Source organism: Poecile atricapillus, chromosome 19 (assembly GCF_030490865.1).
Source record: "Poecile atricapillus isolate bPoeAtr1 chromosome 19, bPoeAtr1.hap1, whole genome shotgun sequence".
NCBI classification, from domain to species: Eukaryota; Metazoa; Chordata; class Aves; order Passeriformes; family Paridae; genus Poecile; species Poecile atricapillus.
In genome coordinates this window covers 4813393-4831000 of record NC_081267.1, presented here as the reverse complement: position 1 = coordinate 4831000, position 17608 = coordinate 4813393, and the positions used below count along the sequence as shown (strand labels likewise).

The following is a 17608-nucleotide window of genomic DNA, read 5'->3' as shown; positions in this document are numbered from 1 at the left end:
TGTTTGGTTTTGTTGTTGCTTTGTTTCCTTGCTGTGCCTGAAGTGTCCAGTCAGGAGCAGAGTGACTCTTGCCAAGGAACTTTGTGCTGCTGGAGCTTAATATTAAACCTGGTTTTTGCTGCTCCCTTGACGGGGATTTTTTTAAGCGCTCTCAAGTCATTGTTGGTGACAGGGTGAAGGAGCCCTGGCCCAGACTTTGGCTCTGGGGGACACAGGGATGCTGCCAGGGGTTCCCTGTCCCCCTGTCCCAGGCCACACAGCACTTGACAGGCCCCACAGCACTTGACAGGTCCCAGAGCCATTCTGTGATGTCCCAGCTCCTCTGAGATGGCAGAAGTCACTCTCTGATGTCACAGCTTTATTTCTGTCATCACACACTCTCGTCTGTGATGTCACAGGCAACATGGTGATGTCACACAGCTTCTCTGTGATTTAACAGCCTGCTGTCTGATGTCACAGAGCCACCCTCTGCGATTGCTCAGTGACATCACACCCCACTCTGGGATGTCACAACACAGTTTCACAGCCCACTCCGGGATGTCACATCACCACCATGTGACTTCACAGCCTGTTCTGTGATGTCTCAGAACCAACCAGTGATGTCATAGTCCATCCTGTGGTGGCTCTGTGATGTCAAACAGCAACTCTGTGATGTCAGAATCCTCTCTGTGATGGGCATTCAACCTCTGATGTCGTAGTCCTCTCTGTGATGTCACAGCCCACTAAGTGATATCACCCATCCCACGCTGTGATGCCACACCCTGCTTTCTGATGTCACACAATCCCCTCTATGATGCCATAGCTGCTCAGTGACCTCACACAACAAACTCTGTGATGTCACAGCCCCATCTGTGACCTCACACAACCCACTCGGAGCTGTCACACAGCCCCTTTCTGACATCACAGCTGCTCTGGGGCTCCAGGACACAGCCACAGAGGTGCTGCTGTGACACAGCCCCCTCTGGCACATCCCACAGCCCCTGCCAGTGCTGAGCCCCTGGGAGCTCTGTCTGGGCCTGCTCGTGTCCCTGAGCTGCCCTGGCAGGGCCCCAGCCCTGCTGGGCTGTGCTCAGGAGCTGCTCCTGGCCAGAGCTGTCTCTCTGCAGCGCTGCCCTTGCCAGGAGCTGCCTCTGGGCCAGGAGCCCGGCCCAGCTCAGCAGCACAGACACAGCACCAGCACTTTCATCACCCTCTCGGGCCTTTGGGGCTCTTTGCATCACACTCAGTCCCTCAGAGTGTGCTCCAGAAACTTCTCAAGAGCTCAAAGTCAGATGGAAACACTGAAATTTCTTGTAGTTGAAATGAGAGACACGAGTGAGAAAGCGTCCCCAGGTTCCAGGTAGAGCAGAAGACTGGAGGCCCTGATGGCAGCTGGGGACAAGCAAGGGAAAGGTGTCTGTGGTGCTGAGCAAAGCTGGATGTGTTTCAGGAATGCCAAGGGCCAAGGGCTGAGCCCCAGCCCCTGGCAAGGCAGATGCTGTCCCTCCCTCATTGCTCAGGGCTCTTCCCGGGGCACTGGCATGTGGGGATGTGCAATGCCAAGGGCAGCACCATGGGGCGGCCCCTGCCAGGCTGCTGAGCAGGGACAAGGAGGCAATGAGGCCCCAGGGCTGCCAGGGTCACTTGTCCCCTGCTGGCCTCAGGCCCAGGGCCAGCAGCCATGGCCAAAGGGCTGCACAAGTTGCCTCTGGCAGGGCCTTTAAGCTGCACAGCCCAGAGCCCTCAGCCTCTGCCTGCTGCTAATGTGATGAGGCCTCCAAACCCCATCCTGGGAGATTTTTGGGTCCTCTCCATGGTCTGTGAAAATGGAAGCACTGGTCAAAGTTATTTTCTCCCAAATCTTGCAGTGACAGGGATGAATATCTTTAAAGTGATCAAGAGTTAATTTATATTTTTTAGAAGGAGGAAAAAATTTAATCAGGTGTTTTATGAGAGTGGCACAAAACTGCAACTGCTTTTCCAGACAAGTCGATGCCCCATCCCAAGAATGCTCCAAGAGCAGGAGCTCTGTGCAACCTGACACGATGAAAGCCCCTCCCATCCCCAAGGATGGAATTCCTGTTGTGTGGGTTCTCTGATGTGCTGGGTGACCTCACAGTGCTCCTGGCCAGAATGTCTGCTGAGGGCCAGCCAGGCTGCTGCAGTGGCAGTGACCTCACAGCCATCACCATTGCAGCCATGTCCCCTGGGCCTGGCTCTCCTCTTTCCTCTGCCCCTGCCTTGTCTCTGCTGGCATGAAGAGCTGTTTCATTATTATCTTGTCCCCAAGGTGCTGGGGCCAATTGCTTCCCAGTCAGGCTCCTGGAGCAGCAGTGGCTTTTCAGAGCCCAGCCAGAAATGAGCCCTGAAGCAGCAGCTCTGCAGTGCTGGCCACCAGGCCGGGGTGCCAAGGGAGCCTTCTGGCCATGGCCTGGAAGCAGCTGCTGCTGCCAAGGTGCCTTTGGTGCCTCAGGCTGTCCCTGGCACAGCTCCCAGCACGGCACTCTGCACTTGTGCCTGAGCCCTTCCCTGGGTTGGGGCTGGCCTGGGGCTTTTCCTGCAGCAGGATCTGCCCTGGCCATGGCACAGGAAAGGCAGTTCCTGCTGGAGCAGGAGGCCGTGCCTGGAATGGGCTCAAACAACTCCAGCAAGGCCCTGTTTACTTCAAAATTGCTTCCTAGGGCACTATAGTCTAATAATTGTTATAGCTCCTCTACTCTGGAGTAAATAACTCTATTTTATGTTTGCTCTGTAGAGTAAATAAATCCTCCTGTCTAATCATGATCAGAATTAATCACAGCTGTATTTATAGAAATACATCTGGTGTTCTATCGTTAATCCTGTTGGACAAACTGCATTATGGTTCTATTCCACCTGCCCAATGATTTATACATAAACATTTGACAACATCTGGGGCTGGGATTGGATCCTCCGGCTCCCAGTCTCCTGCCTAAGAAGGAATTTAAAAACCTAGGCATCCCGGGGAGGTTGGACAATCCATGGTGGTTGTTGAGTGTCATTTCTCCACCTCAAGTCATAGCAGGAGTTTCTCGAATAAAGCAATAAAGCTTTTGCCTGAAGCTCCCACTCTGCCCATGACAGGAAGCCCTGGGAGTGTCTGTGACATCCCAGCTCTTTGGCAGCCTGGGGACTCCTGGGATGTCACCGTGGAATTGCTGTGACTGCATCTGACCACACGGCTCTTCAGCATCCCCAGAAAACCCTGTGAGGTCTCTCTGGAGCCCCTGTCTCTTCCTGTGACATTCCAGCTCTTGAACAGCCTGGAGACTCTTGGAATGTCCCCATGGAGCTCCTCTGAGGGCCTGTAACAAATCTGATCCTTGATAGGCAACCATCACGATGACCTTTTGCTATGGTCTGTTTCCATGACAACCATCAGTAGCCCCCTGTTGCTATGGTCAGTCCCTTGGCAGCTCCATGGAGACCCCATGCCAGGGGTGGTTGCCATGGACACCAGCTCAGGCCTGGAGCCAGAGCCCGTTGCCATGGAAACCATTTGCAGTCCCATCTCCAGGCTCATGGGATCACAGAGCCACAGAATTGGCTGAGTTGGGAGGGAGCCATGGGGATCCTCCAGTCCAACTGCTGGCCCTGCACAGGACACCCCAACAATCCCAGCCTGGGCCTGGCAGCGCTGGCCAAACGCTGCTGGAGCTCAGCCAGCCCTGGAGCTGGGAGCCTTCCCTGGGGAGCCTGTTCAGTGCCCCAGCAGCCTCACGGGAAAAACCTTTTCCTCACATCCAGCCTAAACCTGCCCGCCTCAGCTCCAGCCGCTCCCTCCACTCCTGTCCCTGGGCACCAGAGGGAAGAGGTTCCTGCTGCCCCCAGCCAGGGACCCGCTCCCAAGGCTGCTGCCATGGCAACCAGGCCTGGCACCAGCTGGGATGCTCGGTTTCCACGGGCTGGGCTTCAGGAATGGCATTCCCCGATTTCCTGCTCCTGCTAAAACCGCTCTGCCGCTCACTTCCCTCCCACCTCCCATGGAAAGCAGAAAAGGCAAAGATCCCAGGCTGGGATAAGAACAATTTATTGAGAACAGCAATGAGATAAGGAACAAACAGGTACAGAAACAATTTAGATAACAGAAGGGATAAGACAAACTATTCACAGGGAAAACTAAAATGCCACCGACTGGCTCTTCCTGGCCACATAGTTCCTCCTGCCAGGAAAGGACACTCTTCTCCTCTGGTGAGACAGAGGGAGTCCTTTTCCTGCCCCTGCCAATGACCTGAGATGGGATTGAGTATAATGACAGGGACATGGTCAGACTCTCATGTTCTTTGATCTCACGTCATGTCATTTCCATGGGCAGGAAAAGCTACAGGTGTATTCCCAGCATGGATCTCAGGGAACATGGATCACCAGGTCTCCTCCTAACCTTGGTCCTCCAAGCGCAGATGAAACTGGAGCAGTGCACAAAGCTCTTCCTGCACTTGGGACACTCGCAGGGCTTCCCTTACTGGTGCCTCCATTGGTGTCTGGTCAAGTTAGATTTGACTGAGAAGCTCTTCCCACACTGGGGACACTCGTAGGGCCTCTCCCCAGTGTGGATGCGTCGGTGGTTGATGAGGGTGGAGTTGAGCTTGAAGCCCTCCCCACAGTCAGGGCAGCGAAAGGGCCTCTCATCTGTGTGAATCCGCTGGTGCAGGAGGATATTGGAGCTGCTGTGAAACCTCTTCCCACACTCACCACACTCGTAGGGCCTCTCTCCAGTGTGGCTACGCTGGTCGATGATGAGTTGAGAGCTCCAGCTGAAGCCCTTCCCACATTCCCCACACTCGTAGGGCTTCTCCCCAGTGTGGATCATCCGGTGGCAGATCAGGGTTTTCCTCTGGCTGAAGCTCTTCCCACACTCCATGCACTTGTAGGGCTTCTCCCCATCCTGAAGCTGCTCATGGACCACCAGCTCAGAGCCCTGGCTGGATCTCCGGCCACCTTCCCGGCACAGGGTGGGTCTTTCCTCCTCAGAGCACCCGAGGATGGGAGAGGAACCGCTCCTACTGTGGGATCTCTGAAGATTTTTTTTCCTCCTTGACTCCTGTGCTGTGGAGCTGCTCAAGGCGTCCACTTCCATGAGGTTCTGCTGTGGGGATTTGTCCTCCCTGGTCTCCATCCTCAGCTCCTTGTCTGGGGGAGGAAGGATAAGGAGAGGATGGGATTTGCCTCTGTGCCAGAGGGAAGGGGAAGGAGATCCCCCCAGTGCGTCCCCGGCAGGACGGCGTCGGCAGCGGGGTTGTCCTGCAGCTGGGGGCCATGCTGGGCTGGGAGATGGAGCAGGAGAGAGGGGGAAAGGGGCACTGACTTCCTCCTCACCTGCCTGGGTGTCCTGGGGCATCTTCCTCTTCCTCACAGCCTCCTTCTCCATCCAGCCAAGGTTTGGGAATGGGAAATCCTGGTTTGGGAAAAAACAAGGAATGAGCACGTTGTATTTGAAGGTCTCTCTGTCCAAGTCCCTCTCTAGAAGTCACTGAGGATCTGGGGTGTCTTAGTTTGATAGGAAAGGTATTTGCTAAGGAAAGCAGAAACCTCCATTGAATTTGATAAAAATGTAACTAACAACCCCCTCTGAATAATTACAATCTTGATTATCAAATTGCTCTCAGACAGAGATATAGGAACAGGAATAATATTTCTTTACTAAAGAAAGAAAAATGAAAATGCAGCAGTCAAGAAAAAAAAAAAAAAAGACAGCAAAAAAAAACCCCACCAACAGAATCAGAATACAACCTTATACCCTGTTGGTCAGGGTGTTGGTAGCTGTCTGATTAAATGGTGGCTGCAGTCCTCCTGGGGTGACTGATGTGGTTCTGTTGAAGCAATGATCCCACAGAATTGTATATATTACCTCTCAAGTTGTGCTGTAGATGGGTCTGGTCTCTCCTCTGGGAATCCAGTGGAGAAAGGCTGCCTGTGGTGTTCTGATGCTCAGATTATATCCATGTAGGAATGCTTGGCTCCTCCCCCTGGGTGGAGCAGCTCACAATGGAATGATGTCATTTTATCAGTCCTGCAGTGAGACTCAATGGCCCATTAACAGAAGATATCCCCCTGGAGGGAGGATGGGTGATGGAAGAGATAAAGAACACTGCCCCACCTGGTTTTAACAGCTGGCCCATTAACAGAAGACATCCCCCAGTTATGAGGGATGGGTCATGAAAGAGATAAAGAAAACTGCTCTACCAGGTTTTAACAGATGGTGATAGAATACACACTTTTGGTTACATTTTGCATTGCAACCCAAGACATGGGGTCCATAAAAACCTCCCAAACACCAAGATTCAGCCCTGAAAATGCCTCCCAGGACTTCCCCATGTCTGGTCTCTCCCCTTTGGTGTTCAGGGGTTCCTCTTTGTCCCAGATGCTGGGGGTCACGCATGTACTGTGGGTCCCCCGTCTATTCAGTCCCTGACCTCTTCTGGCTGCTGGGAGTGCCAGGAATCCAAAAATTTTCCCCTTTTTCCATCACCCCACTTAGGGATGCTGGGACCCACAGTGTCCCCCCAAAGGGCATTTTCCACTCAGCTTTGGAGTTCTTCATTTTTCAGACATCCCTCCCAGAAAACCCAACCCAGGGACCCCCCGGGATATCTGGGCTGAGCTCCTTCTGTCCGGTCACTTGTAGGATTGGGGGTGATGATCCCATGGGTGGGAGGCTGTGAATTCAGGGGGTGCTCGACCTGGTGGTTGTTTCTTTCTTTCCCTGATCCTCCTTTGTCCCTCCTTCAGGCTGAAGAAGCTGCTCAAGGAGTCAGAAACAAAACTTCAAGTCCCTTGGAGCTTCAATCGGCCCCACTGAGGGCAGGGACTGCCAAAGGCTCCCCAGGGAATGGTGAGAGCAGATCCTGGAGGCCAGAACTGCCGGGAGCCAAAGGCTCTGAGCAGGGAACTGCAATGCTGAGCCAGCCTTGGCTGGGTTGGAGGAAGCAGAAAAGCCAAGCCCTGAGCCCAGGCCTGGCACAGCAGGGCCTGTCCCTCACGGGTGGCTCGGGGCTCTTTGTGGGGCAGTGGGATGTGAGGGGCAGCAAGGACAAATGCCATAAACCTGTGTGACACTCCAGATCCTTATAGAACCAAGGGGCCAGAGTGACACCATGGGAAGTTGTGGAACCACAGGGATCATTGTGGCACTCTTGGGCCCATGGAACCAAGGGGACAGTGGGAAACTGTTAGGCCTCATGGAAACAAGAGGTCACTGTGAGCCTGCAGGGCTGTAACACCTCAGAACACTTCAATGCTGGCGTTAGCCAAAGGTTCCTGTACTTGAATTTGGTTCACAGGAGAAACACCCACCAGATCTTCTCAACATGGACAGATGCAAAGAATATTCTTGGTAGGAAGGGACCGACAAGGACCATCAAGTCCAACTCTTAAGTGAATGGCCACACAAGGATTGAACCCACAGCCTTGGTCATACTGGCACCATGATCTGACCAACTGAGCTAAGAGGTCAAAATGACACAAAATTTAACTGGCAAAATATAGACAATCAAGGAACTATGGCAAAGGGTTTAATACAACATCCAACTGAACATAAAATACTTACCATAGCATTAACTTTGCAAGCTTAGCTCCTTTAACCGAAAAGTGTTAACCTTAAGATTTTGGGAAACATTAAGATATCCAAAAATGTTCCAGGAACGTAAGATAAGAAGGAGAATAAAAGGAGACCAGAAAGACAGAAGATCTACAGAAAAATACTTCCCAGATGATCCCAGTCACTCTCACTGCAATTGCAGTCATTCCCATGAATGAGCTGTTGCACCCAGTCACCCCCAGTATGGTTCCAGTCACTCCCAGATTCTCCCAGCATGATTCCAGTCATGGCCAGAGTGACTCTCTGTCACTCCCAGGATGGGCCCAGTTGCTCCCAGTCACCTGCAGTATGGTTCCAGTCACAGCCAGCACCTTTCCATTCACTCCCAGTATGATCCCAGCTAATTCCACTAGGATCCTTGTATGTCCCCAGCATGGGCACAGCTGTTCCCAGGATTATCCAGTGTGGTTCCAGTTGCTCCCATTTACCTGCACTGTTGTTTCAGTCTCTCCCAGTCTATCCCAGTTGCTCCCAGCCATTCCCAGTCACCCTGAGTGCAGTACCAGTTGCTGCCAGTATGGTCTCAGTCCTTCCACACATGGCCCACCTGCTCCCACTGTGCTCCCAGTAGGATGCCAGTTGCCCTCAGCGTGGTTCCAGTCACTCCCTGTTCCTCTCAGTGTGATCCCAGTTGCACCCAGTTGCCCCCAGTATAGTCCCAGTCCCTCCACAGATTATCCCAGCTGCTCCCAGCACAGTCCCAGTCATGCCCAGTTGCTCCCAGTGCAGACCCAGTCACTCCCAGTTGTTCCCAGTTGTCCCCAGCATGGTTCCCATTGTTCCCAGTGTGTTCCCAGTCATACCCAGTATGGTCACAGACACTCCCAATATGTCCCAGTTGCCCTCAGCATGTCCATAGCCATTCCCAGACACTCCCAGTAATCCCAGTCAGGTGCTTGTTATCCCAGTATGATCTCACGCCCAGTATATCCCAGGGGAGCTGGGATTCACTGCCTGAATTTACAGCCCCCCATCCGTGGGATCATCACCCCCCCATCCCACAGGTGACCAGGGAGGGGGAGCTCGGCCCAGATATCCTGGGGGGGTCTCTGGGTTGGGTTTTTGAGCGTGATGATTGGAGAATGAAGAACTTCCAAAGCTGAGTGGAAAATGCCCTTTGGGGGACATTTGAGGTTCCCAGTGGCAGCTCCTGGCAGAGGCAGCCTGGAGGAGCAGAGCCCTGTGTCCCCCAGGACACCAAAATTTGGAGCCCAGAGAGGGGGAGCGCCACAATTCGCGGGAGCCTCAATTGCCTGGAGAGGGGCAGGGGGCCCTCAATGGACCCCCTGCAACCCCAAGAAGGGAATAAGGGGAGCAGGGACCCTGGGACCCCAAAATCTTTCAGCATCCCTAAATGGGGAGATGGAAATGGCGGAAACTTTTCAGATTCCTGGCACTCACAGCAGCCTGGGCAGGGCAGGGACCGCCTAGATGCGGGACCCCCAGTACAAGCGTGACTCCCAGGAGCTGGGAGAGGGGGGAAACCCTGAACACCAAAAGGGAGAGAACAGAGATAGGGAAATCCTGCGTGGCCTTTTTAGGGCTGAATTTTGGTGGTGTAAAAGTTTTAAGACCCCATGTCTTAGGTTGCAATGCAAGATGTAACCAAAAGTATGTATTCTATCACCATCTGTTAAAACCTGGTAGAGCAGTTTTTTTTATCTATTTCATGAGCCATCCCTGGGGGATGTCTTCTGTTAATGGGCCAGCTGTTAAAACCAGATGGGGCAGTGTTCTTTATCTCTTCCACCACCCATCCTCCCTCCAGGGGGATATCTTCTGGTAATGGGCCATTGAGTCTCACTGCAGGACTGATAAAATGACATCATCCCATTGTGAGATGCTCCAGCCAGGGGGAGGAGCCAAGCATTCCTGACTGGATATAATCAGAGCATCAGAACACCACAGGCAGTCTTTCTCCACTGGATTCCCAGAGGAGAGACCAGACCCATCTACAGCACCGGAACTTCAGAGGTAAGCTACAATCTTCTACGGGATCATTGCTTAAACAGAACCACATCTGTCACTCCAGGATAACTGCAGCCACCATTTAATCAAACTACTTCCAAAACCCTGACTAACAGGGTGTTAGGTTGTATTCTGACTCTGTCAGCAAGTTGTTTTTTTGTTGTTGTTTTTTTTCTTTTGTACCACTGCATTTTCATTTTCCTTCCTTTATTAAAAAACTATTATTCCCAGTCTTGTATCTTTATCTGAGAGCACTTTGATATCAAGATTATAATAATTTGGAGGGGGTTGTTGTTTACATTTTTATCAATTTCAATTGAGGCTTCTGCCTTCCTTAGCGAACACCTTTCCTTTCAAACCAAGAAACACCAGCGGCACTGGTGACTTCTAGAGAGGGACTTGGACAGAGAGACCTTCAAACTCAATTTGGTCATTCCTTGTTTTCTCCTAAACCAGGATTTCTGAATCTCAAACCTTGGCTGGATGGAGAAGGGGGCTGTGAGGAAGAGGAAGATGCACCAGGACACCCAGGCAGGTGAGGAGGAAGTCAGTGCCCCTTTCCCCCTCTCTCCTGCTCCATCTCCCAGCCCAGCCTGGCCCCCGGCTGCAGGACAACCCCGCTGCTGACGCCGTCCTGCCGGGGACGCACTGGGGGGATCTCCTTCCCCTTCCCTCTGGCACAGAGGCAAATCCCATCCTCTCCTTATCCTTCCTCCCCCAGACAAGGAGCTGAGGATGGAGACCAGGGAGGACAAATCCCCACAGCAGAACCTTGTGGAAGAGGCCGTTTTGAGCAGCTCCACAGTGCAGGAATCCAACAGGGAGGAAAATCCCCAGAGATCCCGCAGGAGGAGGGGCTCCAAACCCATCCCAGGGTGCTCTGAGGAGGAAAGACCCACCCTGTGCCGGGAAGGCGGCCGGAGATCCAGCCAGGGCTCTGAGCTGGTGGTCCATGAGCAGGTTCAGGATGGGGAGAAGCCCTACAAGTGCTTGGAGTGTGGGAAGAGCTTCAGCCGGAGCAACAGCCTGATCTGCCACCAGATGATCCACACTGGGGAATGGCCCTATCAGTGTGGGGAATGTGGGAAGGGCTTCAGCTGCAGCTCCCACCTCATCACCCACCAACGCATCCACACTGGGGAGAGGCCCTACGAGTGTCCCGAGTGTGGGAAGAGGTTTCACAGCAGCTCCACTCTCCTTGTGCACCAGCGGATTCACACGGATGAGAGGCCCTTCCGCTGCCCCGACTGTGGGGAGGGCTTCAATCGAAACTCCAACCTTATCAGGCACCAGCGCATCCACACTGGGGAGAGGCCCTACGAGTGTGGGGAATGTGGGAAGAGCTTCTACCACAGGTCCAACTTCAATACTCACAAACGTATCCACACTGGGGAAAGGCCCTACGAGTGTCCCCAGTGTGGGAAGAGCTTCTCAGTCAGCTCTAACTTGACCAGACACCAACGGAGCCACTGGTAAGGGAAGCCCTGTCAGCGCCCCAAGTGCAGGAAGAGCTTTCTCCACAGCTCCAGCTTCATCCCCCCTTGGAGGATCCACATTGGGAAGAGACCTGGTGATCCATGTTCCCTGTGATCCATGCTGGGAAGACACCTGTACCTTCTCCTGCCTGTGGCAATGTCATGATGTGGGATTAAAGAACATGAGAGTCTGGCCATGTCCTTGTCATTATATTCAATCCCGTCTCAGGTTCTTGCCAGGGGCAGAAAAAGGACTCACTGTCTCTCACCAGAGGAGAAGGGTGTCCCTTCTTGGCAGGAGGAGATACGTAGCCAGGAAAAGCCAGTCTGTGGTGGTTTATTTTTCCCTGTAATGGTTTTTCTTATCTATTCTGTTATCAAAATTATTTCTGTGTCTGTTTGTTCCTTATCCCATTGCTGTTCTCAATAAACTGTTCTTATCCCAGCCTGGGATCTTTGCCTTTTCTGCTTTCCATGGGAGGTGGGAGGGAAGCGAGCAGCGATGCAGTTTTAGCTGAAGCAGGAAATTGGGGAATGCCATTCCTGAAGCCCAGCCCATGGAAACTGAGCATCCCAGCTGGTGCCAGGCCTGGTTGCCATGGCAGCAGCCTTGGGAGCAGGTCCCTGGCTGGGGGCTGTGGGAACCTCTTCCCTCTGGTGCCCAGGGACAGGAGTGGAGGGAGCGGCTGGAGCTGAGGCGGGCAGGTTTAGGCAGGATGTGAGGAAAAGGTTTTTCCCGTGAGGCTGCTGGGGCACTGAACAGGCTCCCCAGGAAAGGCTCCCAGCTCCAGGGCTGGCTGAGCTCCAGCAGCGTTTGGCCAGCGCTGCCAGGCCCAGGCTGGGATTGTTGGGGTGTCCTGTGCAGGGCCAGCAGTTGGACTGGAGGATCCCCATGGGTCCCTCCCAACTCAGCCAATTCTGTGGCTCTGTGATCCCAGGAGCCTGGGGATGGGACTACAAATGGTTTCCATGGCAATGGGCTTTGGCTCCAGGCCTGAGCTGGTGTCCATGGCAAGCACCCCTGGCATGGGCTCTCCATGGAGCTGCCAAGGGACTGACCATAGCAACAGGGGGCTGGTTAGGGTTGCCATGGAAACAGACCATCGCAACAGGTCCTGGTGATGCTTGCCTACCAAGGACCAGATTTGCAGGCCCTCTGAGGGGTTCCATGGGGACATTCCAAGAGTCTCCAGGCTGTTCAAGAGCTGGAATGTCACAGGCAGAGACAGGGGCTCCACAGAGACCTCCCAGGGGTTTCTGGGGATGCTGAAGAGCCGTGTGGTCAGATACAGTCCCAGCAATTTTATGGTGACATCCCAGGGGACCTTGGGCTGCAAAGGCACAGCTCTGTCACAGGCACTCCTGGGGGCTCCATGGTGACATCCCAGGAGTCCCCAGGCTGCCAAAGAGCCGGGATGTCACAGACAGTCCCAGGGCTTCCTGTCATGGGCAGAGTGGGAGCTTCAGGCTAAAGCTTCATTTCTTTATTGGAGAAACTCCGTCTGAGTCATGAGGTGGAGAAATGACACCCAGCAGCCACCATGGATCCTCAAACCCCTCCAGGTCACCTACACTTTTAAATTCCTTCTAAGAGAGAAGTCTGGGAGCAGCTGGATTCAATCCCAGCCACAGAGTTTGTCAAAGGTTTATGTGCAAAGACTAAACAGGTGGAATTGAACCGTAATGCAATTTTCATTACAGGATTAACAATGGAATATCAGATATATTTATACAAATACAACTGTGCCTGATTCTGAAGATGATTAGGCAGATTTATTTACACCACAGAGTAATTAAAGAGAAAGTGTTATTTACTCCACAGTATAGGAGTTATAACAATTATTAGACTATAGTGCTCTAGGAAGCAATTTTGAAGTGAACAGGGCCTTGCTGGAGTTGTTTGAGCCCATTCCAGGCACAGCCTCCTGCTCCAGCAGGAACTGCCTTTCCTGTGCCATGGCCAGGGCAGATCCTGCTGCAGGAAAAGCCCCAGGCCAGCCCCAACCCAGGGAAGGGCTCGAGCACAAGTGCAGAGTGCCGTGCTGGGAGCTGTGCCAGGGACAGCCTGAGGCACCAAAGGCACCTTGGCAGCAGCAGCTGCTTCCAGGCCATGGCCAGAAGGCTCCCTTGGCACCCTGGCCTGGTGGCCAGCACTGCAGAGCTGCTGCTTCAGGGCTCATTTCTGGCTGGGCTCTGAAAAGCCACTGCTGCTCCAGGAGCCTGACTGGGAAGCAATTGGCCCCAGCACCCTCGGGACAAGATAATAATGAAACAACTCTTCATGCCAGCAGAGACCAGGCAGGGGCAGAGGAAAAAGGAGAGCCAGGCCCAGGGGACATGGCTGCAATGGTGATGGCTGTGAGGTCAGTGCCACTGCAGCAGCCTGGCTGGCCCTCAGCAGACATTCTGGCCAGGAGGGTTGTGAGGTCACCCAGCACATCAGAGAACCCACACAACAGGAATTCCATCCTTGGGGAGGGGAGGGGCTTTCACTGTGTCAGGTGGAACAGAGATGCTGCTGCTCTTGGAGCAATCCTGGTATGAGGCATACATTTGTCTGCAAAAGCAGTTGCAGTTTTGTGCCACTCTGATTGTACAATATTTCCTCCTTCTAAAAACAACCAAATCCACTCTAGTTCACTTTAAAGATATTCATCCTTGTTCTGTCACTGCAAGATTTGGGAGAAAATCACTTTGACCAGTGTTTCCATTTTCACAGACCATGCAGAGGACCCAAAAATCTCTCAGGATCAGGTTTGGAGGCCTCATCACATAAGCAGCAGGTAGAGGCTGAGGGCCCTGTGCCTGAGGCCAGCAGGGGACAAGTGACCCTGGCAGCCCTGGGGCCTCATTGCCTCCTTGTCCCTGCTCAGCAGCCTGGCAGGGGCCGCCCCATGGTGCTGCCCTTGGCATTGCACATCCCCACATGCCAGTGCCCCGGGAAGAGCCCTGAGCAATGAGGGAGGGACAGCATCTGCCTTGCCAGGGGCTGGGGCTCAGCCCTTGGCCCTTGGCATTCCTGAAACACATCCAGCTTTGCTCAGCACCACAGACACCTTTCCCTTGCTTGTCCCCAGCTGGCATCAGGGCCTCCAGTCTTCTGCTCTGCCTGGAACCTGGGGACGCTTTCTCACTCGTGTCTCTCATTTCAACTACAAGAAACTTCAGTGTTTCCATCTGACTTGGAGCTCTTGAGGAGTTTCTGGAGCACACTCTGAGGGACTGAGTGTGATGCAAAGAGCCCCAAAGGCCCGAGAGGGTGATGAAAGTGCTGGTGCTGTGTCTGTGCTGCTGAGCTGGGCCGGGCTCCTGGCCCAGAGGCAGCTCCTGGCAAGGGCAGCGCTGCAGAGAGACAGCTCTGGCCAGGAGCAGCTCCTGAGCACAGCCCAGCAGGGCTGGGGCCCTGCCAGGGCAGCTCAGGGACACGAGCAGGCCCAGACAGAGCTCCCAGGGGCTCAGCACTGGCAGGGGCTGTGGGATGTGCCAGAGGGGGCTGTGTCACAGCAGCACCTCTGTGGCTGTGTCCTGGAGCCCCAGAGCAGCTGTGATGTCAGAAAGGGGCTGTGTGACAGCTCCGAGTGGGTTGTGTGAGGTCACAGATGGGGCTGTGACATCACAGAGTTTGTTGTGTGAGGTCACTGAGCAGCTACGACATCACAGAGAGCAATGTGTGACATCAGAAAGCAGGGTGTGGCATCACAGTGTGGCTGTATGACATCACAGCATGGTCTGGGTGATATCACTTAGTGGGTTGTGATGTCACAGAGAGGACTGTGACACCAGAGGTTAGATGTACAACATCACAGAGAGGATTGTGACATCACAGACCAGGCTGTGAAGCCACATGGTTGTGATATGAAATCCTAGAGTGGGCAATGACATCGTAGAAGAGCCATGTGACATCTCAGGACAGGTTGTATGACATCACGGTGCCAACTGTGACGTCATAGAGTGAACTATGACATCAAATGTTGCTGTGTGACATCACAGAACGCTATGTGACATCATGAGGTGGTTTTGTGGCATTTAGGAAGAGATGTGTCATCACAGAAAGGTGGTGTGATATCCCGGGACAGGTTGTGTGATGTCACTGAGTGGGCTGTGACATCCCTGATGGCTTTGTGACATCTTGAGGTCACTGGGGAGGTCATTCTGTCCTGACCTCCCCTCACAGTTTCCCCCAGAGAAGTCCAACGCTGCCCTTGCAGCAGCCTGTCTGCACAGAAACACTTCCAGGGCTCTCTGCATTTCCCTTCCCTCACTCTTGCCTCACTCACTCACCTCCCAACAACCCACTTGGTGCTTTCAGCTGCAAGGAGTTCAAAGCTTGTCTGTCCTTCAGGAACTGCTCTAATTCTGCCTTCAGCCAACTCTGGGGTTGTGTTTATTGTAGAACTTCCTGTGTGTCTGAAACATTCCTTGTGTGGTTCTGCCTTGGGGAAGGGGAACCTCCTTGGTGGCACCTTGGGCTTGGCACACACTTGAGGAGGGTGTCTGTTTTCCATGGGGAAACTCAGCAGTTTTAGATTGCTAAAATCAAAGAAGGAAACCCCTCTTTGCCTGAGTGCAGCCAGTTCTGTGAGCAAAGCAGGTCCCAGGTGAGGGAGGAGAGACAGGATGGGGCTGGGGAATGTGGAGCAGGGTTGTCCCCACTGGGTCAGACCTCAAGGCACAGCTTCTCTGACCTGGCCAGACCTCCTTAGGAGAGACCCTGGATCAATATCCATCACTGAATGCTGCAATCACATCTGCTCTAAAGAGAACAGGAATAAAAAACACCTTTAAAATAGGAATACATATTTCTTAGAAGTTCTTTGAACTATTTCTCCATAATTATTGTAGGAAACTTTCCTAAAACTGCACCAGACAAAAGGGAAATCAAGACACAGCCATGGTTTCTCAGAACTTGCTTGATCCTAATGAGCCCCATGGTGCATTTGGAGCTGAGCCCTGGAACCTCAGGGCCTGAGAGGAGATTGCACAAACCTTTCCAAGAGTCCTAGTCAGTGGAAAAGCCCAAAGTTTCTCGAAGCAGTAATGGGTGCCACTGAGGTCCATCCCCAACATAGGCTCCTCATGGACTCCTTGGAGGAGAGAACTGGAGGCCAGGATTGCACAAAAATCTCTCAGAGATTGGCTTTCCTTCAGTGTAGAAAGGAAAATCCAAAGGAGCTGAAAAAACCCCTGAGTATCTCAAAGTATTGATGAGCCCCACTGAGTGTCAATGCAAAGCTCCCAAGGGACTCATTAAAGCAGATAATTGGGGCCTTGATTGCACAAACTTCTCAGAGACTCAGGGTGGGAAGGAAAAAGGAAAGTACCTTAAGAACCTGAAGTACCTTGAAGAATTAATGAGCTCCACTGAGTGTTGTTACTGACAAAGCCTCTCAAGGGACTAATTACAGCAGATAATTGGAGGCCAGGATTGCACAAACCTCTCAGAGACTCCAAAGCAAAAGCCAAAGTCCTTTGAAAAAGCTGCAGTCCCTGGGAGCATGAAGGAGCCCCCCAGGGCCATTCCTGAGCAAGGCTCCCCAGGGACTCCTTCCAGCAGATCCCTGAGGCCACTGGCATGTGGGCTAGGGGGGATGCTGAGGGCAGGCCAAGGGGGTGACAGTGGCCAGCCTTGCTGGGGCTGTGCCAGGAGGCCCCAGGGCCTCAGGACAAGGTGTCTCCTCACAGCCCTTGCTGGCACAGCACTGGCTGCTGTGGCCCAGGGCACCAAGACTTGGCTTCTCTTTGTCCCCAGCTGTCATCAGTGCCTCCAGTTCTCTGCTCTGCCTGGGGCCTGGGGACACTTTCTCAGTCACGTCCCTCAGTGGGACCCATTAAAAGTGAAAGAAACTTTGGAGTTGGAATCTGGCTTGGAGTTCTTGAGAGCTTTCTTCCCCTCCATCTCAGGGACTGATGTTCAGGGCCTCAGCACAAAGCCCCAAGAGGCTCATTAAAGTCCTGCTGCTGTGTCTGTGCTGCTGAGCTGGGCCGGGCTCCTGGCACAGAGGCAGCTCCTGGAAACCAAGAAGAGCTTCAAAAGCAAATTTCCCTTGCTGAGCAGCTCTTCTGCCAGCCCAGCAGGGCTGGGGCACTGCCTGCAGCCACCCTGGGCACAGCCCAGAGGCACAGAGAGCTTCAATCAGTCAGGGCTGGGAAGGTGCTGAGAAGTGCCTGGGGCAGAATCACTGCCAGCCCTTGACACAGGAAGCCTCTGGCTGCAGGACAATGCAGCTGCAGCTCCTGGAGGCATCTCCTCAAGCTGGAACATGCCAGTGCCTACAGACTCTGTGAGTACAGCTCTGAGTATTTGTGGTGGAGGGGAGGTGAATGCTCATGAAGCTCTGACATGCTGAGGGTTTCTGATCAGTCACAGAATATTTCCAAGACAAGGATTTTGATAAAAATGAGGACATTTCTTAAGACTTTGTATTCACTTTCCTGCTATTGGAGATTGGTAGGGAGAAGGGATTAATATTAAAGGTATTGTGAATTTTATCAATGCCTGAGGTATCTGAACTGTTATTTTCAGTGATCAGTAGGTTTACAGGAGATTCCTAATGTGTTTTCAGCCACTCTG

The 17608-nt window shown here is 53.1% G+C and overlaps 1 protein-coding gene across 1 annotated transcript in view; it reads right to left on the bottom strand.

The window, feature by feature from the left end:
- Positions 1 to 17608, bottom strand: part of LOC131586330 (uncharacterized) — a gene marked incomplete at its 3' end in the record, with an annotated part of 381810 nt that overhangs the window by 42610 nt on the left and 321592 nt on the right. Inside the window, 1 exon segment of the mRNA XM_058853155.1 lies at positions 4499 to 4919. Within this exon segment, the coding sequence (XP_058709138.1) occupies positions 4499 to 4919 (421 nt within the window).